Source organism: Amblyomma americanum, chromosome 6 (genome assembly GCF_052857255.1).
Source record: "Amblyomma americanum isolate KBUSLIRL-KWMA chromosome 6, ASM5285725v1, whole genome shotgun sequence".
Taxonomy (NCBI): Eukaryota; Metazoa; Arthropoda; class Arachnida; order Ixodida; family Ixodidae; genus Amblyomma; species Amblyomma americanum.
In genome coordinates this window covers 187,072,716-187,097,497 of record NC_135502.1, presented here as the reverse complement: position 1 = coordinate 187,097,497, position 24,782 = coordinate 187,072,716, and the positions used below count along the sequence as shown (strand labels likewise).

The window sequence follows — 24,782 nt, the reverse complement described above, 5'->3', positions numbered from 1 at the left end:
TGCTGAGAAGCAGAACATGGGTGTTCGGCGCTGGGAACGCTCGTACGATACTAGGAAAAGTAAGCTACACGCTGTCACTGCACTCGAGAACATCCATCTGTAGCTATATAAGGAAGGATACGCGGGAAAGGGAAGAAGACCAGCCATGAGGCCTTGTGCTAGGAGCTCCTTTCTTTCCTTTTATTTAGGGCTGGCTACATAGGTGCTCAACCCAATGGACCTTTTTCCAGTAACGTCCTTGCGATGCGCCAAGTCTCTTCCTCCATATTAATCTAGCACACCTGTCTACTCAAGCGAAACCAGAAACCCCACCCTACCACTGTAAAATAATTTTCTCAGAAAAGTCGAGGAAGCTTAGGCGGCCCAAACCAGAAACGCTAAATTGGTGGGTTACTTGGAAATGGCCCATTGTCTGACTCCCACATCCTTCTTTGCTGAATGGCTTCAGAGGGGTTAACTTTGTTGTGCTTCGGTCTCCTGAAATTTCGCCGCGTACCTACAGAAAAGTCTGGGCTCTACTCTTTGAACGCGCAAGAACGAATGCTTTCGTGTCGCTGTATAGTTTACATACCTGGAGGGGGATAGAACTTACCACCTTTGTTTGGGGGTGCTTAAGTGCTACCATCTATCGACAGAAAAAGTTCAAATCAGAGTTGACTTGTTAAACGAAAAGTAAGGGCAACAACAGCAATGACAATGTGTAATAAACACTAGCAGCGCAAACAATGAGAGCGCAAAAAGCTTTTCACTGAGGCCACGGCGCCGAATCGGCGTCCACACTCGTGCACGGCCACTAGGCTTGCATTGTGTGTGGGGACGGAGGAATACGCGGAATACGGAATAGCCGGACGAAGTGCCGAAGGGGAGGTGTTCCGAAGGTGTGTCAAAAGATGACTCACACTTATCTGTTCTGGCTATGGGAAATCAGCATAGGCTGTATACCCCAACCTAGCTGTCAACTGTCATTGTAAGTGAATTTTCTCGGAAAAGATTCGAGGGAGCTTAGGGGGACCGAAAACTCAAAAACGTAATTTTCGTTGTGTCAGCTGTGTGGTGGGTTACTGGAAAAAGGTCCATTCTCTGACCACCATCCCTTGAGAGGGGTTATTCTTATTTCCAGCTTTGGCAGGATATACAAAGAAAGTTCTCGGCCCTACTTTGTTCGCGGTAGAACTACTACTTCCGTGAAGCGGTCAAGGGGGGGTCGCGGTAGAATTTACACACCTGGAGGGGAAATAGAAGTTCCCTCCTTTTTTGTGGTAGTTAAGTGCTGCCATCTATCGACCGAAAAAAGTTCAAACCTGAGTTGCCTCGTAGCTGGTGAGCCCTCTTAAGTTGAACTTTAGGTGTCTCCCAATTTTTTCTGCGTGTTTAATGTTCTGCAAACACCTCAAGCGTACATGTTCCATCGAATATTACTATTGCTATATTAACGCCCAAGCAAGGGCAGATTAAACACAAATTACACACAGGATTTTTGGCCCCTGAATTCGGCGAACAGTGGAAAGCGAAGCTGCACTAAGTGCTTGCCTTTCTCGTCGGTCGCCATTGAATTACTCAAGAACTGGCGCAAGGAGGGGACGCTTGGTACGCTCTTAACCGTGTTTCCAGTTGTGTGGCCTCTTCTGCAGCGCAGTGCCCAATCGTTCACGTGCACGCGCGTCGCCGCGGCGCCTGCGGAGCTGGAAGCCGCTTCATTGCCGACACGATTCATCCGCCGCTCGAGCGGTGCTACAAGTCGCAGGCCTAGTGTTTTCAGCGCTGGAAAGAGACCGAATTATCGCCCGCGCACGCCACCCGCTTGGTATTGGAAACAGGCTTCGTGCGGACATTTCTTTAGAGTCTGCTTCCTTTTGCAGGGCGAAAATTAGGCGCCTGCTGCAGGCACATTCGAGTGACGGTCGACCGTTTCAGAAGTCCGCGTCACGATTAATGGTTCAAGGCCGCAATCACTTCGCTTGCAGAAAACTGCTTTCGTGAAGGACCAATTTTAGGAACTGGGACTTGGCAACAAAAGGGAACTAGAGATGTCCAATGCATGCGCGCCCTTATTGACTGGAGCACCGTTGCGCGTCACGCTCTTTAAAGCTGAGGACGGCATAAATCACAGTTTTAAGACTTGAACACCGTGTGTACTTGCACATAATGCACGTCATTTTTTCAAAACATAGCTGAAGATTGGGGGGAGTTTTTTACCCGCAGCGAAATATTTTGAAAAATTCTGAAACCTAAAAAAGGGACAAAAATGGACCGGTGAAATAAATACTGATGCGTAAATACCGCCTCTTCAAAAATAAAATATAGTGCACCCTCAGCACGGTTTCTACTCTAGCGAGAATAGTGAAAAACTAGACTTGCTAACCTTTTCAGATATCTCTCTTACCGGCTCATATTTCTATTTAAGGAGAGAACCGCAAGTGTTCATTCCAGCTCAATACAGCATTCAAGATCAAACCGCACAGCAGCAAATTTCTATAGTGCTTAATGTGGCAGATTACAGAGAACAACCACTTGCGAGTGGCCAGGCTTTTTTTGGGTTCTAGATTCCTCGCGGATCATTTTGATTGGCTGTTCGCGAGATATCGATATTGATTTATTGATTTGGGCTGATCTTAATTAGTGCTGAGAGCTAAAGAAGGCAGGGTAAGGAGGCAGTATTCCTGCCTGACAAGTGCCTCAGAACCTGTTACACTCAATATTGATAACTATTCTAGGCTCTGTATTATTTTTACTCTACAGTAATGATTTACCGTCCTGTTTAAAGAATTGCAATAGTATACTATAAGCAGATGACTCTACCATGATATCATCGCACCAGGACATAATCACCTCGTACATAACCAACAATGTGACCTTAATTCTCTTGAGCGCTGGTGCCACATTAACCGCCTGTCCGTGAACGTCACTAAGACTTGTTTTCAGAATTTCCATCCCCCTCAGAAGCCATTGCCCATTATTTATTTATTGATACTGCGATCTTTTACAAGACCTTCGCAGGGGTGGGCACACAATACATAAATTCTGGAAACAACAAAAACGACCTCAGGAACAAGCAAACAATCAAGAACAATTGATCAACAATTTAAGATCAAGAAACAATGAAACAAAGAAATGTAGCGGTACGACATTATAAAAAAAGTTAAAGGTGGCTTTCAAACCTTTTTAGTGAAGTTTGGGTTACTGCATCATTAGTTAGATTATTCCAGTCTGTAATCGTTCTGGGGAAAAAAGAGTACTTAAAGGTGTTATTTCGTGGGTTTAATGGTGTTACTGTAAAATCATGGCGTTGTCTTGTGTTGTACCCTGAGGAGAACGATATAATATTGGATGTGTCAATATTTTACTGACCTTTGATTAACTGAAATAAAAATTTTAGACGACAGATGCGATTTCTATGAGAGACTGGAAGCAAACCACTTTGATTAAGAAGTGCAGTGATAGATGTGCGGTTATATGAATTGTAAATAAACCGTGCTGCTTTCTTTCGGACTCTGTCTAATTTAGCAATGTTAGATTTAGTGAAAGGATCCCAGATTATGACGGCATATTCTAACATAGGGCGAATAATAGTGTTATACGAAAGTGAACGTACACTGGGGGGGCCGAGCTTCAGAGCACGTCGGAGGAAAAATAGTTTGCGTAGGGCATTAGCTGTAACGTTGTCAATGTGCTCTGTCCAGGAGAGGTTATTGCAGATCCGCAGACCTAGGTATTTGTAAGTATTCACTTGAGAGAGAACTTTGTTTTTAGCAGTATAGTTAAACAAAAGAGGCTTCTTTTTCTGGGTTATACGCATGAACACTGTTTTATCATAAATAACGCACATTTGCCATTGGTCACACCATGTTATTATCTTAGTGAAATCGTTATTTAACCGTACTTGGTCCTCAGTAGTAGTAATCTTTTCATATAACACACAATCGTCAGCATATAATCTAACAGAAACTGAGATGTTATCGACAATGTCATTAATGAAAATTAAGAAGAGGAGTGGCCCAAGAACAGATCCTTGGGGAACGCCGGAATCAACAGGAACTGGAGGGGAAGGGGAATTATTTACTACTACAAACTGACGACGGTTTCTTAAGTAGGCTGTAATCCATGCAAGTAATTTGTCATTTTTTAGAACATTACCTAATTTGTGAAGAAGTTTGTTATGCGAAACTTTATCAAATGCTTTTTTAAAGTCCATAAATATAGCGTCAGTCTGCTTTCCTTCATTTATTGCCTGCGCAAAATCATGTATAGTGTTTACTAGCTGAGTGGCAGTGGAAAATCCTCGTCTGAAGCCATGCTGTGCATTAGTTAGAAAATTGTTTTGTTCAAGAAAATCTGCTATATGTTTATGAATGATGTGTTCCAAGACCTTGCATGCTGTAGATGTTAACGATATCGGACGGTAATTCTGAATAGATGCTTTGTCTCCAGTTTTGTGAATTGGTTTGATTCTTGCCGTTCTCCAGTCATCCGATAATGATCCTTCATTTAGTGATTTGTTAAATAAGATGCATAAGTACTTGGCACACCATTCTGCATAACGCTTCAGGAATGCGTTGGGAATGTCATCTGGTCCGGGAGATTTTTTTACATCAAGCTTCAATAATAAATTGAGAACACCTGCCTCGGAAATCACAACATCAGGAATTGAAGGCAAATTCACGGAATAGCAGGGAAGAGAGCTGTCATCCTGCGTAAACACCGATTTGAAGTAGTCATTGAAAGCCGTGGACACCAAAGCATCATCACGCTCACATATTCCATTTACTTTGAAAGTATCATGAGATCGTGAAGCTGGAGTTATCTGCCTCCAGAATTTCTCAGGGCATGTTTTAATGAAGGTAGGTAGCTGAGTAGAAAAGTACTTTTCCTTGTCATGGGCAATCAGCTGTTTGAGTTTTTCTGTTTGTTCATCAATGATCTTTTGGGAATAGTTTCCTGCTTTTAACCTTTTTTTCATTCCTTTTAGCTTTCGTTGTGAGCGTAATGTCTCTCGTGTTATCCAAGGGTTACATTTTGGGGACTTTTTTGCAATTTTTGGAACGAAGCGTTCAATACACTGAAAGACAACATTTTTGAAAAATAGCCATAAGTCATTCACATTTCCATTAAAATTCATAAAGCGGTCATAATGAAAGTCGAGCATATCAAGAATAGATTCATCATGTGCACGAGAAAAATTAGGAAAGAAACCGACAGTATTTCGGCGATAAAAGTTTGCATTTATCAATGTCAGTACAACAGCTTTGTGATCAGAAATACCGGTCGTTACATAGCATTCGACATTTTCTTTGACAGTACCATTTACAAAAAATAGATCAAGAATTGAATATGAACCATTGTGGACTCTAGTAGGATCTTTAACTACCTAAAGCAGGTCAAAGGCAATAGAAATATCAAGCATAGTTTGCTCAATGATGTTATTAGAATGCGAAAAGGCAGTCCACTCTATGTTTGGTAAATTAAAATCGCCAGTCAACATTAGCCTATCATTCTGTTTTATATGGCGCTCAATATATTTTTTTAGATTTACTAGGAGTGCTACAGAGGAATTGGGTGGCCTGTACACGGCTCCTAAAACGTAACGAACATTGTTGTTGTAAAATTTACAAAAGATGCCTTCTACATCGTCAATATCTGGCATTCTAAAGACTTGCAGTGAAGATTTGAACAGTTTGGCCACTCCACCGCCCCTTCCATCTCGGTCTTTGCGAAAAACTTTGCAGTTTTGTGGTACGAATTCGCTGTCAAAAATATTTTTTCCCAACCAGGTTTCAGTGAGTGCAGCGATTTCTACATCATACGTCAACAGCAGGCCCTCAAGTTGCGTAGCTTTGCAGACAATACTTCGACAGTTGACGTTTATCAGTGTGAACCTTTTGTTCATAATATGCGTCTGTCATTCCCTCTTTTTAGATATACGATAGGGCTCATTCTTCACTTCGTCCCATCCGAACATAGCACCGTCGATAACCAGCTTATCAAATATCAGTTTGGCTTTAGCGCCGTTAGCCTTCTCCACTGCACAGCTTTGCCACAGCATTTTTCTAATTTCACGAACTCGGCTGGAAAAGTCTTCAGCCACAGAGAATTTGGTTCCTTTCAGCCCCGAACAAGCCTGTAACACCGAAAGTTTTTCTCTGTAGTCCTGAAACTTCATAATTACGGGGCGGCTTTGATCTTTCTTCTTTTTTCCCACCCTGTGACACCTCTCTATGCTATTGATTTCAACTTTCAATTTTTCTTCAAAGAGTTCTTTCCGGATCGCATTCTGAAGACTGGTAGGAGTTTCTTCGTCACCCTCCTCCAAACCATAAACAATCAAGTTATTTCTCCTACTCCTGTTTTCTAAATCATCAATTTTTTTTTAGCATGTATGAATTATCTTGCTCAAGTTGAGCTACCGTTTCTTTTAGATCACTGACCACTTTGCTTATAGATGCCAGACAGGATAGTTTGTCTTCCAGGTTGGTAATGCGAACAGATAAACCTCCGATTTTATCCTCCAGCGTAGTCTGTTTTTCCAGCAACTGGTTAATAGAGGAGTCATATTGGTTTGGCCTGAAACAAGCTGAAGCAACAAATCCTCCTGTGTTGGACCGGGGTTAGATTCAATGTCACCGCATGACAATAGATCTTCTGTGAATGACCGGACATCAGATAAAAAGTACGCAATGCATAGTGGGCAAGGCAGCAGCAATAGGCAGCGGTTATCGCTGCGGAAGCATTTAGTAGGCATATAAGAACAAACCTGAAGAATGAAGCAAAAATGGCTCCTGAACATCGTTTCCGATGCGCTGCTGCCGAGCCCACTGAAGATGAACGCAGATGCAGGGCTCCTTTTAAAGGCTTGGTGAACCACGTGCTCTGCCGTCCCAGACGTCGGGGCATGCGCAGAAATCCTGGCTGCCGGTTCGATGATTCTCTTGACGCTTGTCACATCAGCACGTGCCAGTAGGTCGTTGTTGATATCGGCGATGACGGCAGACAGTCCAGGCAAGCAGAAGACAGGTGGCTGCACTTGAAACAGGCCCACCAGCACCTGAAGAATGAAGCAAAAATGGCTCCTGAACATCGTTTCCGATGCGCTGCTGCCGAGCCCACTGAAGATGAACGCAGATGCAGGGCTCCTTTTAAAGGCTTGGTGAACCACGTGCTCTGCCGTCCCAGACGTCGGGGCACGCGCAGAAATCCTGGCTGCCGGTTCGATGATTCTGTTGACGCTTGTCACATCAGCACGTGCCAGTAGGTCGTTGTTGATATCGGCGATGACGGCAGACAGTCCAGGCAAGCAGAAGACAGGTGGCTGCACTTGAAACAGGCCCACCAGCACCTGAAGAATGAAGCAAAAATGGCTCCTGAACATCGTTTCCGATGCGCTGCTGCCGAGCCCACTGAAGATGAACGCAGATGCAGGGCTCCTTTTAAAGGCTTGGTGAACCACGTACTCTGCCGTCCCAGACGTCGGGGCATGCGCAGAAATCCTGGCTGCCGGTTCGATGATTCTGTTGACGCTTGTCACATCAGCACGTGCCAGTAGGTCGTTGTTGATATCGGCGATGACGGCAGACAGTCCAGGCAAGCAGAAGACAGGTGGCTGCACTTGAAACAGGCCCACCAGCACCTGAAGAATGAAGCAAAAATGGCTCCTGAACATCGTTTCCGATGCGCTGCTGCCGAGCCCACACTACTACTATACCTCAATTCTGCCGCTATTTCGTCACAAGATCGAGTTTCATTTCTGGGTGTTATCATTGACCCTCACTTAAAATTCTATCATCATGTAGCTCAAACGTGCAAGAAAATTTCGTATGGGTTACGCGCACTAATTAAAGCCCGAAGCTATTTCCCAATACAAACTATTATCCCATTACAACGCATTCATCCACAGCCATTTAAGCTACGGTATCTCATCTTGGGGTAACACCTATCACTGCTCACTGCTCCACCTGTGTTGGCGCAATTTGATCCTTCAGCCCCTACGGAACTTCGGACCGAAGCGAGCGGCCATGGCATTGGTGCCCTACTTGCCCAGCGGCAACGCAACAAGCTTCGCGTTATTGCGTACGCCAGCCGTCTCCTTTCTGTGTCAGAGCGCAACTATTCTATCACCGAGCGGGAATGCCTCGCTCTGGTTTGGGCTATTGCAAAATTCCGCCCTTACTTGTTTGGGCACCCTTTCTCTGTTATCACGGATCACCACGCCTTATGCTGGCTTTCTTCGCTCAAAGACCCTACTGGCCGGCTGGTGCGCTGGGCTCTTCGCCTTCAAGAGTACACATTTTGTGTCGTCCACAAGTCCGGCCGCTTGCACCAGGACGCGGATTGCTTGTCCCGTTACCCTGTCGATCCGCCTTCCTCCAACGAATGCGAGGCTGACGCCTGCGTCTTATCCATTTCGGCCTTCCGCAACATTGCGCAAGAACAGCGCTTAGATTCGTCGCTACGCTCCCTCATCGACCGCCTCACTGCCAACCGCTGTGATGCGTCCCTCGCCCCGTTTGTGCTCCATGAGAACGTCCTCTACCGGCGCAATATGCGGCCTCACGGGGCTGACCTCTTGCTCGTGGTCCCTCAACACCTGCGCAGCAGCGTCCTTGAACAGCTTCATGACGTTCCCACGGCCGGTCATCTTGGAGTCTCCCGCACCTACGACAGCGTGCGCCGCCGCTTCTTTTTGCCCGGTCTATACCGTTCTGTCCGCCGTTATGTGGCCGCTTGCGAACTGTGCCAACGGCGGAAGACGCCCTCGGTTCTCCCTCCCGGGCACCTTCAGCCGATTCCCATCCCCGTAGACACGTTTTCCTGTGTCGGCCTCGACCTGCTCGGCCCTTTTCCGGTGTCTGCTATGGGAAACAAATGGATCGCCGTCGCGACGGACTACTCCACGCGCTACGCTATTACTCGAGCGATCCCAACCAGCTGCGCAACTGATGTCGCTGACTTTCTCCTGCACGACGTCGTACTCCACCACGGGACGTCGTACTCCACCACTCCGCCCGTAAGGGAAGGAAAATGGGATGAAAATTGGGTTTAAGGCAAGGAACCTGCGCCTGTCTCAAACATCTTGGTGGACATCCGAATCGCGCCGTAATGGAAGGAAAGGTATATGAAAGTTGGTTTTAAGGAAAGGAGATTAGGCTTGTCTCACATATCTCAGTGGATACTCGAACCGCGAGTAAGCGAAGGAAAATCAGTTAGTTTAAAGAAAAAGAAATTACGCTGTTTCATACATATTCAGCTATTTCCTTTCCCAAAAAAATAATTTCTCTGTCAATTTGGCTTTCTGAAATTATGTGCAGAATTTGGGTGTAGTTTGCAACCGGATTTGGTTCCATATCTCCGCATACAACGAGCAATAATACAGTTGTAAATGTCACAGAAGCTATATTAAATATTTACTGTCTCGTGTGAGCGCCTTTTTATGTCGTTTTGATGGAAGCAAGATGTTTAACCAATAAAAAAATATGGAAACCGCCAGTCACTCGATCACTAACGTAGCCAGGGCGATGCAGCTTTTCACTTTGGACCAATGTTAATCAGATATATACGACCAGCAATTCTTCTCTTGGCATCCCCGCACCAAATCGGGTCTGTTCGAACTTCGAAAGCAAAAACGATCTCGTTTATTGCATATCCTCAGCCGAATGGCACGCGATAACTTCTTTAGCTCCAGCCCTAAAAATGCATGACAGCAAATAACAGAAAATTGAAGTTGTTCTCTGGCGATAAGTGTCGTGCCATGCCAGGTGGTGTGCTCTGTGGTGAAAAGGCGTTGAAAGACGACACAACTTACGGTGCGAGAGCTCACATTCGAAATTTTTTTCTCGCTTTAAACAACAATTACCTGAATAATAGTTTCAGGAATGAAAGGCAATAAACAGTTCTACGTAAACCACTATTCTTTATATTTTTACTTGGAACAACTCAGGGTGAAATTAACGGGTCTTTTTGGATCAGAACACACTTTTTGGAACTTCATTATTTTTTACTTTGATGTACGCAGTTTCATGACCTGTAATATTTATTATAGATACCAAGCATGAAGAGAAACAAAACGGCTATCTGTAAATTTCCGACAGCCAGCTGATATTTAAAAAAAAACGACAAAATTGGTATATTTCATATTTTCCTTCGTTTTTTTTTAAAAAATACTTATACCGTATAAAGGTACATGCTCCGAATTATAAAAAAGCCAGAATCTGTGTAAATGACAATGAAAAAATTGTGAAGTGTTTTCTGGAAATCTGAACGTTTCATTATTTATTGAGCAGTGCCTGTTTTCTCGCCTTTTGTAAATATTCAAACTGCCTTTACCACACGGAATTTTTTTTCGGCAAAAATATTTCAGGCTTTCATTGCGCATATTAGGATAAGTTTAAATGAATTTTTTTGAACAAATTGAAGATGGTCCAGCGCAACGTCTGCGACGTTTCGCGTGGAATGACTCATCAATGAAAATAAGTGAACTCACAAAATGTACTGTTAGCTTCTTACAGGAGATATTGCCAACGCAGACCTTGTTTCCGCTTACTCTGTTCCATATACTTAGCAGTGGGTTTTGCATTGCCTCCATTGTGCGGGTTTGTAATAGGGAAGAGAAATACTTTTTGCACGCTTAACCGTGGCTGACGCAGTTGAAAAGCACCCATCCCACACGTCATCGCGCGCGCTACCGATCACTGGCCGACCACGGTGGGCCTTGTAATGTGGGGGAAACAAAGAAACGACACTCTGGCTGACACAGACAAGGCATTTATTGCTGCAGCAATAGCGCTGGCTAGCAATATAATATGCAAAGGAATCGAGACTCAAAAGCAATGTTACAGAAATGAGGATGTAGTCATCATCATCATCAACAACAACAATCATATCACAACTTTACCTCCCATGACACGAACGAAAATTCGTAAAATCCCGAATCCGTGAGTAACCCCAGAGCTACGCACAGAAATACAATGCAAAGACGAGCTATATAGAAAAGTTTTGCGTACACGAGACGTTGAGCACCTTGTGATCTTTAAGAAATATAAGAATAACCTGGCTAAAATGCTGCGATCTGCGCGAGCTTCTTATCACTTATTACTTCTGAATGTTAAGAATATTCGGCATACTTAAACTATGGGCAAGATTAAATTCACTTCTACAGAGGGATTGTGCACGCACCACCCTAACCAAAACAATATCGATGTAAAGGAATTTTCTCGTGTGGATTTGGCTAACGGATTCAATAGTTTCTTAACGCAAAGGAATCTGGGTTCTCGTGTTGCCCATACTGATGCTTGCAAATATATATGCAGTACAAATTATGAAACGTTTTTCCTGCATCTAGAAGGCGAAATAGTGTCAGTGATACGAAGGATAAACAACAGTAGCTGCGACATTGGTGACATTAAAATGCAGCCAGTCAAGCATATAGCTGGAATAATCGCGCCCATACTTGCTCATATCTTCAACCTCTGTTTACTGACTGCAGTATTTACGGTAAGAATGCAAATAGCGAAAGTCGTCGTTTACATTTAAAGGAGATAGAAATGTCCATGGAAACTACAGGCCGATTCCATTTCTGGCACTGTTCTCAAAAACTATTGCAAAAAATGCTTCATCAAAAAATGTCAGATTTCTTTCATAAATTTAACCTGCTAACTCGATTTCAGTTAGGTTTCTGCAAAGGCAAATTAATTGAGCTTCATTTAATTCAACAAACATAATACATAACAAAGCTCGAAAACAAAGCTATTAGGAGTTTCTGTGAATTTTTTGAAGGCTTTTGACCTGTCAGGTATCAAATCTTCTTAAATAAATTGCAGTGGTACGGTATCCGAAGAAAAATATTATCAACAAAGACGTCGTATTTATCATTTGTACAGGAAGCAGTATTGATTGATGGTACGCAGGCTGAACCGAAACCACTTTTAATTTTCAGTTTCAATTTTTTTCAATTTCAATTTCAATTTTATTTTTACCATAATAAGGTATACATGGCGAAAAAGGGGGGTAGGAGAATAAGCTGTACAATAGCAGCTTGACAAAGCTCCAACCACCCTGGCAGCAATGACAGCACTGTAAAGGTTCAATTTTCTGTTCATTTCACTAGGAAAAAAAAAGAAACCACAGTGAAAACGAAAGTATAAAAGAGTAGCGTCTAGTTAAACTAATGGTCGTTAACAAACAACTGCATTGTGTCAGCTTTGTTAAGTGCCGTAACATCTACATCTTGCTTCGCGAAGTCATTGAGTGCGTGTGGGAGTGTGTAATCAATGCGTTGGCGGCCATAACTAATGCGCGTGACAGGAACTTTCCACGGCAAAAGCGTGGCTTCTTGGGCTTGTTGATGCATGATCAAGCAAGAGACTATAGCGCAGAGTAGACAGGACACAGAAGAAACGAACAACACGAGCACTAACTTCCAACAAATTTCCAACAGCTTCCAACTTCCAACAGCTGGTGGTACGGAGTGAGAGTCCAGAAGATGAGGTTGTAACTTTGCGAAGCGAGCGGCAGAAGTTTTCGTGAATAACAGAAACGGTGGCCCCAGTGTCCACAAGCGCAAGTGTCTTGACTCCGTCTACAAAAACGTCAAGACGTTTCGGCGGGGAAAGACGAGGACTTAAGCAGAGCGATGAGTGCGCAGTTGCTGCCCCCGGAACTGCGGCTGCTAGTTTTCCGAATCGGCGCGGACGTTGCGATGCCTCATGGGCGACAATGAGCGGCGGCGAGGCGAAGGCGAGCGGTGGGAAACGTAGGGCTGGCGACCGTGCTCGCGGTCAGGAGAGGTCTTCTGAGGTTGTGATCCGAAACGTGGGCGAAAGGTACTGTCTGCATCAGGGTAGTCTGGCAGAGGGTGGACAGGCGCATGCAGAGTACGTCGACAGAGGCGCGCGACGTGTCCCGGAAGACCGCCGGCGTAGCATATCGGTCGATTGTCAGCCGTGCGCCAAGGGTTGTAGGAAGGGGGCGTGAAGCGGGTCCGTGGAGCAGCAGGCGCAGGCACCACTTGAGGAACGTACGTATAAGCCTGCGGTCGCGGTGGTCGCGCGACAGCCTCGGCATACGTGAGAGGCACGGGAGTGGGGGCAGGCGGCGCTTCAACTGGAGGACCGCAGCTGAACGGAGCAGCAACAGGCGGTGGCGGGGTCGGGGGAAGGCCGACCTGGGGATCCAAGGGGGCTGGTTGTGGAAGAGGAGGGAGGGCGTCAGCGACCGCCTGCATGATGGCGTGCCGGATCTCGGCGCTGAGGGGGGTCGGTGTCTGATGTTGGCGAGATAGGAGCGAGAGCTGCCGGCCGACCTCGTCCCGCACAAAGTCTTTAATGGTAGCAAGTAGACCTGGATTGATGGCCAGGCCGGAGATGTAGTCGGCAGGCGGAGGAGGCCGACGAGCGCAAAGACGTTGCTTGCGCAACTCGTCGCAACTCTGGCAAAGGGTATACACCGAGGTGACGATGGTGGGGCTCTTCGCTAACAACAGCTGAAAAGCATCGTCATCGATACCCTTCATGATGTGTTTGCTCTTGTCAGCCTCGGACATAGCCGGATCAACACGCTTGCAGATGTCTACTACGTCTTCAATGTAGCTGGTGAAAGTCTCATCCGTGTGCTGAGCTCGGACGCGCAGGCTTTGCTCAGCGCGCAGTTTCCGCACTGCAGGACGGCCGAAAACCTCCGCAAGGGTGCTCTTTAGCACGGCCCAAGTGGGAATGTCGGCCTCGTGGTTGCGGAACCAGAGGTTCGCGATATCGCTGAGGCAGAAGATGACGTTGGTAAGCTTGACGCGGTCGTCCCAGTTGTTGTGGCGGCTCACATTCCAGGCGGTATGATTCCAGCTGACTTTCTCCTGCACGACGTCGTACTCCACCACGGTGCTCCCCGTCACCTGCTCACCGATCGCGGTCGCTGCTTTCTTTCCAAAGTGGTCGCCGAACTACTCCGCTCCTGCTCCGTCCGTCATCGATTCGCCACGGCCTACCATCCGCAGACGAACGGCCTCACTGAACGTCTGAAACGTACCCTCACCTACATGATTTATATGTACGTCTCCGACCATCACCGCGACTGGGATATTAGCCTCCCATTTGTTACATTCGCCTACAATTCTGCGCGTCACGATGCAGCCGGTTTCTCCCCTTTTTACCTTCTGGCCGCGATCCTTTCCTGCCCTTCGACAGTGTACTGCCCGCCACCGCCTCCACGAGTCCTTACGCTCGGGACGCCATCGCTCGCGCCGACGCTGCCCGTCTTGTCGCCCGCCAGCGGCTGTCGGCCTCCCAAGTCAATCAGAAACGACGTCATGACTGTCGCCGTCGTGATGTCACCTACTCTCCTGGCTCCCTTGTGTTACTCTGGATCCCTTCCCGCCGTGTGGGCCTTTGTGAATAACTGATTCCCCGATATACAGGCCCTTATCGGGTCGTACGTCCGGTGACCGCGGTGACGTACGAGATCACACCGCTACATCCGCCATCTCCGGCCGCTGCACCCCGCACCGACATCGTCCATGTATCCCGCCTCAAACCTTACAACTCGCTGTCTAGCTGGCCTGTGTAATGCGCACCGGGACGGTGCTTTTGCCGCGAGGGGGGAGGGGGGGGGGGGTCATGCTACGGACGCTGGGAGGACGCCGAAGTGGTTGGTAACGAAGACGACGCTGAGGTGCGCGCTTGTGTGCTGAGAGTCTATTCCAAGCCATCGGTTCCTTGCGTAGCACGTTGGCTCTGTTCTTTCTACTGCTGCTTCTAGCCGCCACGTATCAATATTAATTCCTGGCCTTTAATGAAACTGCAAAAGCAAGTCATGCACATCAAAACCTATACCCCTCGAATGTCACCCTCACGCATTTTGGTCATAGATTTAAACGTTCTACCTATCTCGGCCCTTTATTTTTACAACATTGGCACCCTATTCTTTAAAATTCTTCATCATCAGTTCCCGCTAAGCATATTTCCTGCCGGCACGCTCATAAGCAACATTGGCACACGTTTTGAGCTGCGTAATAAGTTTTACTGCCTAAGGTCAGAACTAACTACGGGAAACAATGCCTTAGTTTTTATCCATACGATTTTGGAATTCTTTGAACTTAGACATCAAACTAATACGCTTTCTTTGTTCAGGGTCAAATTAAAGCTTTTCCTTCTTTTTTGTTATTGAACCTTTGTATCGCGGCATCTGTGAGTGTTTTATTGTACATTCTCCTGCATTATATTATTTGTATTTAAATATTTCGGTAACTCATGTTTCACTATGTATTTATTATCGACGTCGCTAATTAATGTGTTGTGTAATTCTTATTTGGTTGCTTATTGAAATTTTTTGTCATGGGAGGCCCCGCCCAAGGGAGCTCTCTGGTCTTGCACCAAGGGAGCTCTCGCTGTATACGTTTGTAACTTTGTTTGAATGCATTAATAAACTTTCAACTGAAAACTGTGAGAGTAGTCTGAGTTTCGTGTTTGCATATGCACATACTCAAGAAATACATAAACATGCACACAAACACATAAAGAAGTATAAAGCTACATAACATGCTAGAAGGTCATCTTGGAATGTTAAAAATTCAGCAGAAAAACAGTATTCTCTGTGCGTGAATCAAAAACTCAAAAAAATTTAGTTCTCTCTTCAGACATTCCTGTCCACCTATGCACACATGACAAAAGAAACAAAGGAAGTAACCAGATCATTCTAGAATTTCGCAAAATCCACAAATTTCGCACAAAACGAGTTGTATTCTTGTTTCGATGTTCAAAAAGATATCTGTTATCATTCACTATCGCCAGCAAAAAGTACTCGTCACATGTGAGGGAAGGGGGGTGTTCATTACGCGAGGTTTGCACCTTTTGACAGCCAAAGCAAATAGGGGGTATACGTCCATTATGCGAGCCCGTTCACTACTCCAGTTAATATAGAAATATTTTACACTTGCGCCTTTTCGTGGCATAGATACATGTTAGAAACTAAAGAATCAAAAGTTTTCTGCGCCAGCATTTTGAGTTTTTCGAACGAAGTTTTCTGAAAGGCTTAAATGGTGTGTTTTAATTCACTCCTTTGACTGGTGGGCTACATCGTCCAAAGTTAGGTCGATCAGATTTGGAGAGATTCAGCATACATTTTAAAGCTTCCTACCCATCGCTTGGAAGACGATGGCAGCCAGCTATACGAATTGATTTTTCTGAAGGTTCGTGCTTTTATCGCAACCGTTTTTGCAGTGCTGCTTTGTTGCAAGCATATTTTATTTTCCATTGCTTCCGACGCTGTTTAGAATGGTGTATAGCAGTGTGCACCAAATAGCAAGTAAGAACGAATGTTTTTTTCTATATCAAGGCAGTCAAGAGAAAGATATATTTTCTATTTAAATTTGCTGGAGCGTTACAACGTAAAAAGCAGTAATATAAATAGAGCCGCGGCAGAATGAAAAAGTTTGTGGTGCCCGTGAGCAATCTTTAAGCCAGAGGTCTGGTGCGCTATATTACAGCCAAAACAATGCGGCGTGCTCACCTACTGACTTCGCTATGCGGGCATTTGGCTGCGGGAAAATTGGCCCTTGGAACAATCGCGGGTGTGTCGTCCATGTCGGCGCTATGGTGTCGTCTTTGCTACGGTTGTCGATGGGGCGAATTTATTTATTAACGCATCGTTTGTCTCTTCATGAAATCGCAACTGAAGGATTAGGATTTCTCTAGTCGATGTAAGATCCCCAACGTGCATTTTGCTGCTGCGCATGCAGGTTCTGCAGCAGTACGAGAGTGGTGCCGGCGGCTACAGCTCGCGCATAGGGGGCGGCCTGGTCAGCAACGTGCCGGCGGTTGCCGCGACTGGTGCGCCGGACGAGGACGACATCGAACTGTACAAGCCACGCGTCATCCTCCAGGAGGACTCCACGCCTGAACACTCTGCTGCCGACAGCCTCGAGCGTGAGTCTCCCACTGCAGAGCAATTGCACCACATGTGGGGCAGTGTTGACCAGTGACATAAATTCGAAGGCATTATAGTCCCATTACGAGTAAAGCCGGCGGCTTGGGTGCGGTAGTGCGTGTCCTCGCAGATGGTCGAGAAAATCCCAGCGATGGCAAGAAATATAGGGTGACGTCATGAAGCGGTCTTTGATGCACACAGCAAGCTCAGCACCCCATTTTAGACCATCATATTCATGCCAAAATTGTGAAGCAACCGTTTGTATTAGAGCGTTCCGGGTGGTCTCATATGATTTCTCGTTTATATAGGTTGCATGTACTAGTCAAGTTAGAGGCTAGCTTGCAATAGGAATTCTAGCAGATGGCATGTACACCTTCAATTCTATGCCATCCCAGACTCTCTACCCCTAACTTTAAGCGGGTTCAGCAGTGACAGTGTCCATAGGAAATACATGGGAACTTTCAGAAGCTGTATCGTGACTAAAAATAGACAGATTTTCATGAGGTTTGTGGCAACGTTTACTTTTTTAGTGAAGAGAGGAAATGTTGCAGACAGATTTTATTTTTTAAGTTTAATCTTTTTACAATTCAGAGGTAAATATCCAGAAAAATTGAACTTTTAGATATGTCGGTCTTTCATGTCATCTTGTGAAAAAACTAAGCCAGATATCAAAATTTCGTCCGCAACACTTCCTTCCTTTTTCTCTCTTGGTTGTTAAGCTGCAATTTTCATCCATATCGAGCCTAGTGTTTGCGTTTTACAGGCTCTGAATGTTGTGTATGTATTTTCTGCGGGAATTTGAAATTCGCGCCATATGTAACCACTGCGACGTGGCTCCACCTGGCATCAGCATATTTTTGTCGCTAGTACACTCTACCACCAACCTTTTGGTTGTCTGTGTTCGTGCGCGCAGGTTTTTACTCAGAACTTGGACGGACTTGAGCTCTTTCTTCCCCTTTCTCTTGCTTGGGCTGTTTTCTGAAAGGATTTCTGCTTTCCTTTTTTGCTCGAGCTTATGGTGCGTGACGTTGAGCTGGCGCGCTGTTTTGACAAGCTGAACAGCGTTCCCTACCATGACCAAGCTTTCGACGGGGGTTAGCAAGACGCCCCACGCCTTTGAGGAATTGGACAAAGGGCCGCACCTGCACCATTCTATCACACAGTCATGGGTCGGGAGGAAACACCTGTTTGACCAGCGTTGCCAAACGCTTTAAGATAATCTGGCAACAGTTGCACACCCAGTGAGTCGTTTGCTCTTTTGGTTATCACTTGCTTATCACGTGCGCCGTCGCGCCACCTATACAGCGATGGCGGCCCAATTTCGGAGGCTGCCACTACTTGGTCGCTCGACTCTTGGTGTCGCTGCAGTTGAACCGGTCTCGACTCCCTAAAATCAAGTTCATCTAAACACGCACTGGTCGAGTTGGGTAGACTTCGCTCAGCCCAACCCCCTACTGAACCAGACGTTATTGGTTCATGTAAACAGGGCTAACCAAAAACTCGCTTCCCGCCCTTTTAAATTTTATCCAACTTTGACTTATTTCGTTGTGAAATTATAAGCAGTGAAGGAGGTGTGAAAGGAAGTAAATCTACTACAATTTATAATAAATATTGTACGAGGCGGTGAAAATGCCATAAAAAATCAGACGAGCAGATTAACGTGGTATTGAAACAAGCTTTTTATTGGGCTGCTGCAGAATAGGCGTCTACACCAATACGCGATCACTTGGCTTGTATTGTGCGTGGCGACGGCGGAGATTGTAGCGTCGGGCGTAGGTTCGCTCTTGGTGTGTAATACGTAGCCGAGCGACTCGTAGAGCTCGCGCACGCTGCAAGGTTGTCCTCACTGGTGACGTTTGGCAGCATGGCGTCAAGCGTTGTCGTTGCTTCTTCGCCGTAAATGAGCCTAAAATGTGTCATATATGAGTGGTCATCTCAACTGCGGTGTAGTAGAAAAAACAATACGTACGGAAGGAAGACATCCTAGGTTCAGCGTCGGCGACCATGGCGAGCTTGTCTGCAGTGGTTTTATTCAAGCGCTGCGTGAGGCCGCTCATCTGTGGATGAAACACAGTCGTCGTCCGACGGCATCTATACTGTAGCGCACGATGGCTTGCGTTAGCCCCACAGTGAACGCAGTTCGTGTGTGTCACGCAGGACACAGTGAAAGAAGGAAAATACGCGCTGTAGTCACAATGGGTGTCCTAGGTGGTTTCTAGGTTATCGTCGTTTTTCGACGTTTTTTTCAATGGTCGCTTGAGCGACCGAGTGTTTTGTGCTTCGAGAATGTAATCAGGCTCACGAATTGGAAGGCCACGGCTCCTCCTTGGGTCCACGAGCTCAGCAGCAAGCAGTGCATATAAAACTTTTTGAGCTACGGCAACATCTCGTCCTCCCAAAACGATTGATTCCTGGATATCACTTCAGTGCTTGTGCCTTTTTTGGTCCACAACACAAACAAGCACTTCCTACGGCGAGCATTATTAACTGTCCTTGCACTTGATACCAGTAATTGCTCTTTGTCTTCAGCTGCATTCTCCCGTTCTTGTTTTCCTCACAGCACGTTATTTTTTTGGCGCGAACTCCTTCCAGTGGAGTAAGGTCCCTCGCTGAGTACGGACACTTGACATCAGCAAGAACGTCCTCCCCAATGAGTCCGTCCGGGGAAGCGCCAAGAAAGGGGCTCTCCTGGTCAACAAACAGGCCGCACTCCTTCACCACGATATTGCACTCATTTTCCATTTGCTTGAGTGCTAAACACTCGTGGTCCTTTCCATACCTAATCGCTTCGTAAGTTATTTCTTTGTACAGGATGTCACCAACTGTCCGCCCACATCCCGTCGTGGGCTTCATTTTAGAAATAGCACCAAACAATGCATGATGCCGTCAATCTTTTTCGCCTTTCTTGTTTCCACACAGTGGATCCACTCTGCTTTGACGTTGCTCACTGCAGGTCTTTGATGTTGGTTGCTGATAGCGAGAGCGATTTCAGGAAGTGGTCGGAAGCAGATTGAAAAGCATCAGGCTCCATGTCTGGTACGCCGTAATCAGCATCGGCACCAATATGTCGCTCTTTTTCTCGATGCTGGCAGCGTGGAGTGATTGATATCTTCTTTTTCAGTAGCTTTCGCTTCGAATCTCTCCTAGAAATTAATTCCTTCACAAATGATGCTGTGCATCCTCCAAGCTGCCCTCCCGATATCCTGCGCGCGATTTTTTCCAGGTATGTTCCTCGGCAGTTGAGCGATAAGGAGGCTGCAAAACACCTTGTCTTGTAAGATGCTTTCAAGGAATAGTTTATCCTCTTTCCTCCTACAAATTTTGCCACAACGGAATTGTAATGTTCTGCAGCATTGTTATCGACGTCCATTATTAGGCTCGCCGCGTTTGCAACCACTCTGCTCATAGCAACACAAATTCCTTCAAAGATGCCATTCTGAACTATTTTATGAAATATATTTTTTTCTCCCGCTTTGCTTCCGGAACAGAAGTAATCAGCGCAGTTGGCGTGGTCTGCAAACACAAGATTTGGGCCGTTCTTTATGTCATGATCAAGACGGTCTACTTTTTCAGAAAACGATGCATCTTCACTGCTTCTAACTTTTTATTGCTGTTGCAACTCCATGCCATAGGCGCACTGCTGCTTGGAAAATAGAGTTTTTTAGTTTAGGAGAAATTTTTTCCAGCCGCTTCTTCTGAGCGATCTCTCTTATTTTTGCTGCATAGTTTCGAAGTAGGTGGTTCCTGCACTCAATTTTTTCAATCCGCTGGTTGCCATACGGTGATGCTGCGACGATAGATCGGTAAGTGCTGGAATCACCATCAGCTATAAGCTTTGTATATTTGATGCCATGTAGCTCAACGCTTTTCTTGAAGCCTTCAACGACATCTTGCTCCATGCTTGTTGAGCTTCCCTGCCAATTCTTGTGGCACTGATGCTCTTTCGGGGTGGCACCTTGTGGAGTCCGACGACACATTGCGCATACCTTGTTTTTCACGCCAAGGTGCAGGACTTTTCCAGTTATGTGACCAACGATGGCAGCCTGAAACAGTAAGACCAATATTAGTCACGAAGCTGCCATACTGGCTGCACTGCTAATCTCTAGAACATATACGCATTGTCATATTGTGACTCAAGTGCTGCTTTGTAACTACCTCCAGGCAAATTGATGCCTTTCGATCACAGCGGTACATAGCTCCTCTTTCATGCTTATTCCATAGTCTTTCTTCCTGCTCGTAGTGTGATGTAAATACTCTGTTTTTCACAAAATATTAATCACTGAACAACAGGAAAAAAATTATAATTATTAAAACTGTGCGTTTGCACGTATACAAAGACCAACTCAAACACACATAACATCGCTGGCAGCATTTTTGTATTCACAGTTCTAATTACTGCGCGCTCTCTCTCTTCGTTGACGCTAGCACTTAAACGAGTTTCACTGCTTTGTTATGAAAGCGCGGGCCTTTTCCATATCTCTTCAATTAGCCGAAGGAGCAAGTGTAAAATATTTCGAGTACAAAATGCAGCATTGTTACCACTTTACAATTAAATAAATTTTTACACTCACCACGCCTGACGAAGCGTCATATTTGTTCTTGAAGGATCTCTTTGACTACGCACCATCTGCGATGACTGCTATCGTGGGTGTACCGTCACTGTCAGTGTTGCCACATTCTCTTGCCAGCCTTGCCTCTTCTGCGCCCGCTCTTTTCATTTCCTCCCAGACGGCTTGATTGATAATGTGGCCAACTTTGTCCTCTATTTTTATGTAAGTGTCCGATGACATTCTTGGGATGTTTATAGACGCAAGCAGTTCGTTAAGGTTTGAGAAGCCACAGCCAATTGACATTATACCACATACCGCTGATGTGTTTACATCACCGCAGCCGACAGAAGCTTGTGCGTCAGGTGGCGGATCCGTGTGGATGACATCCTTCCTTCGGCACATCCTGCATACGAGAGTCAACGTGCTTCGAAGACCTTGCTTTCTTTCAGATACACAGTCCATATCCACTAAAGTGTAGTTGAAGGGAGCATGCAGGGCGGTCTTTTGCAAGCTGCTCAACATATTTCAGGTACTGAAGGCTAACAATGCGCCGCCCTTGAATTCAAGCACTTGCACTGCCGTTCTTTACTGAGGTGGTCGCGGAACCTCCAATAGCAATATCTTCGTCGCACGACCATGTTGCGCTCATCACTGAAGATGATGAAGACGACAGGGCACTTCCTGGCACCTCCGATTCTCTGATGAGGGCTTCAACGTCTGCCGGCCTTGGGTTGTGCTCGTTGACTTCAGGCGTCGAATAACTTTCAGCAGAGTGGAAAAGGTCACCACGATAGCGAGAAGATTGTCTTTTGCTCGTAGGAGCTTCGTTTTCGAGAGCTGGCCGCTTTCTGGTGTTCGCAATCAGTGCACCTGCACGCTTACGCTTCCCGTACCTGAAACTTTTGATGGCATTTTCTGCTGACTTGTTGCCTGCTGGTATTCAAGCCCTTTGAGACAAATCTACTGCTGTCAAGACAGGGATCAAAAGTTTGGCGCATAAAAGTGCCACAAGATGATGACCACCGTTAAAACAAGCCAAACACTCAAGCCTTGTTAGTGCTGAGAAGCGGAACATGGGTGTTCTGCGCTGGGAACGCTCGTACGATACTAGGAAAAGTAAGCTACACGCTGTCACTGCACTCGAGAACATCCATCTGTAGCTATATAAGGAAGGATACGCGGGAAAGGGAAGAAGACCAGCCATGAGGCCTCGTGCTAGGAGCTCCTTTCTTTGCTTTTATTTGGGGCTGGCTACATAGGTGCTCAACCCAATGGACCTTTTTCCAGTAACGTCCTTGCGATGCGCCAAGTCTCTTCCTCCATATTAATCGAGCACACCTGTCTACTCAAGCGAAACCAGAAACCCCACCCTACCACTGTAAAATAATTTTCTCAGAAAAGTCGAGGAAGCTTAGGCGGCCCAAACCAGAAACGCTAAATTGGTGGGTTACTTGGAAATGGCCCATTGTCTGACTCCCACATCCTTCTTTGCTGAATGGCTTCAGAGGGGTTAACTTTGTTGTGCTTCGGTCTCCTGAAATTTCGCCGCGTACCTACAGAAAAGTCTGGGCTCTACTCTTTGAACGCGCAAGAACGAATGCTTTCGTGTCGCTGTATAGTTTACATACCTGGAGGGGGATAGAACTTACCACCTTTGTTTGGGGGTGCTTAAGTGCTACCATCTATCGACAGAAAAAGTTCAAATCAGAGTTGACTTGTTAAACGAAAAGTAAGGGCAACAACAGCAATGACAATGTGTAATAAACACTAGCAGCGCAAACAATGAGAGCGCAAAAAGCTTTTCACTGAGGCCACGGCGCCGAATCGGCGTCCACACTCGTGCACGGCCACTAGGCTTGCATTGTGTGTGGGGACGGAGGAATACGCGGAATACGGAATAGCCGGACGAAGTGCTGAAGGGGAGGTGTTCCCAAGGTGTGTCAAAAGATGACTCACACTTATCTGTTCTGTCTATGGGAAACCAGCTTAGGCTGTATACCCCATCCTAGCTGTCACCTGTCATTGTAAGTGAATTTTCTCAGAAAAGATTCGAGAGAGCTTAGGGGGACCCAAACTCAAAAACGTATTTTTCGTTGTGTCAGCTGTGTGGTGGGTTACTGGAAAAAGGTCCATTCTCTGACCACCACCCCTTGAGAGGGGTTATTCTTATTTCCAGCTTTGGCAGGATATCCAAACAAAGTTCTCGGCCCTACTTTGTTCGCGGTAGAACTACTACTTCCGTGAAGCGGTCAAGGGGGTGTCGCGGTAGAATTTACACACCTGGAGGGGAAATAGAAGTTCCCTCCTTTTTTGTGGTAGTTAAGTGCTGCCATCTATCGACCGATAAAGTTCAAATCTGAGTTGCCTAGTAGCTGTTGAGCCCTCTTAAGGCGCGGTTGCAGTGCCCGTCGAGATGCGAGGCAGTTACTGCGCCATTTCCAACTCAAAGAACAATGCCACCACTGCACCCAACAGTGACCAAGGCCGAAGCTGTGTAATGACAACGTTCGGCGCTAGATAATGTGGCAAATCTAAGAAGTTTTGTTTTTGAGGTGTTAATTTTCATTTGAAATTGTATGCGCCAATCATTAATCTTGTTAAGGACTGATTGTAGACGAGTAGAGTCGGAAGCATCAGTAATATGTCTGTACGTAACGCAATCATCTGCAAATAATCTGACCGTGAAATTTAGGTTATTACTTATGTCATTAATATATACTAAGAACAAGATAGGCCCGAGTACAGACTCTTGCGGTACTCCAGATTTAACAGGGGAGATGGACGATGAATGCCCATTAACAAAGACGGTTAGATATCGACTGGCCGAAAAACTCCTGATCCAAAAAATAACCTTATAATTTAAGTTAAGATTCTCAAGTTTCTCAACATTATCAATTCTCAAGATTCTCAAGACTCTCAAGATTCTCAAATATTTTAATTGGTGCATTCATGAAACACCTAAAACGAAAGTCCTGTAGCTTTAGAAGATACTCAGCCAAAACACATATTCTTTCTTGTATGTCTTCAGCTATGCTCCTCTGATGGAAATGCACAAAGTTAAACAGTGACAATCCTCAGCATGCAGAACATTATAATGTGTGTGAAATAAGTTTACCGACCACTCACATAGTGCGTGTAGGGCACATAGCTGATTTCATTGTCTGGGTCAATCAGACACTTGTTTCTCAAATTGTCATCAGCAGCCTAACTGCACCCACTGCAAGGGAAAGGCCTGTCCTATGTCTCTCCAGTTAGCGCAGTCGTTTGCCAGCGGCGCCCACCACATACCTGCAAACTTGCAAGCGCTCGTCGTGTATTTGTTCCTTCAAG

At 45.8% G+C, this 24,782-nt stretch overlaps 1 protein-coding gene across 1 annotated transcript in view; it reads left to right on the top strand.

Annotated features, from left to right (window-relative positions):
- Positions 1 to 24,782, top strand: part of LOC144095628 (uncharacterized) — a 216,689-nt gene that overhangs the window by 77,863 nt on the left and 114,044 nt on the right. The window contains exon 3 of the mRNA XM_077629299.1: positions 16,715 to 16,901. Within this exon, the coding sequence (XP_077485425.1) occupies positions 16,715 to 16,901 (187 nt within the window). The remainder of the gene's footprint in view (positions 1 to 16,714; positions 16,902 to 24,782) is intronic.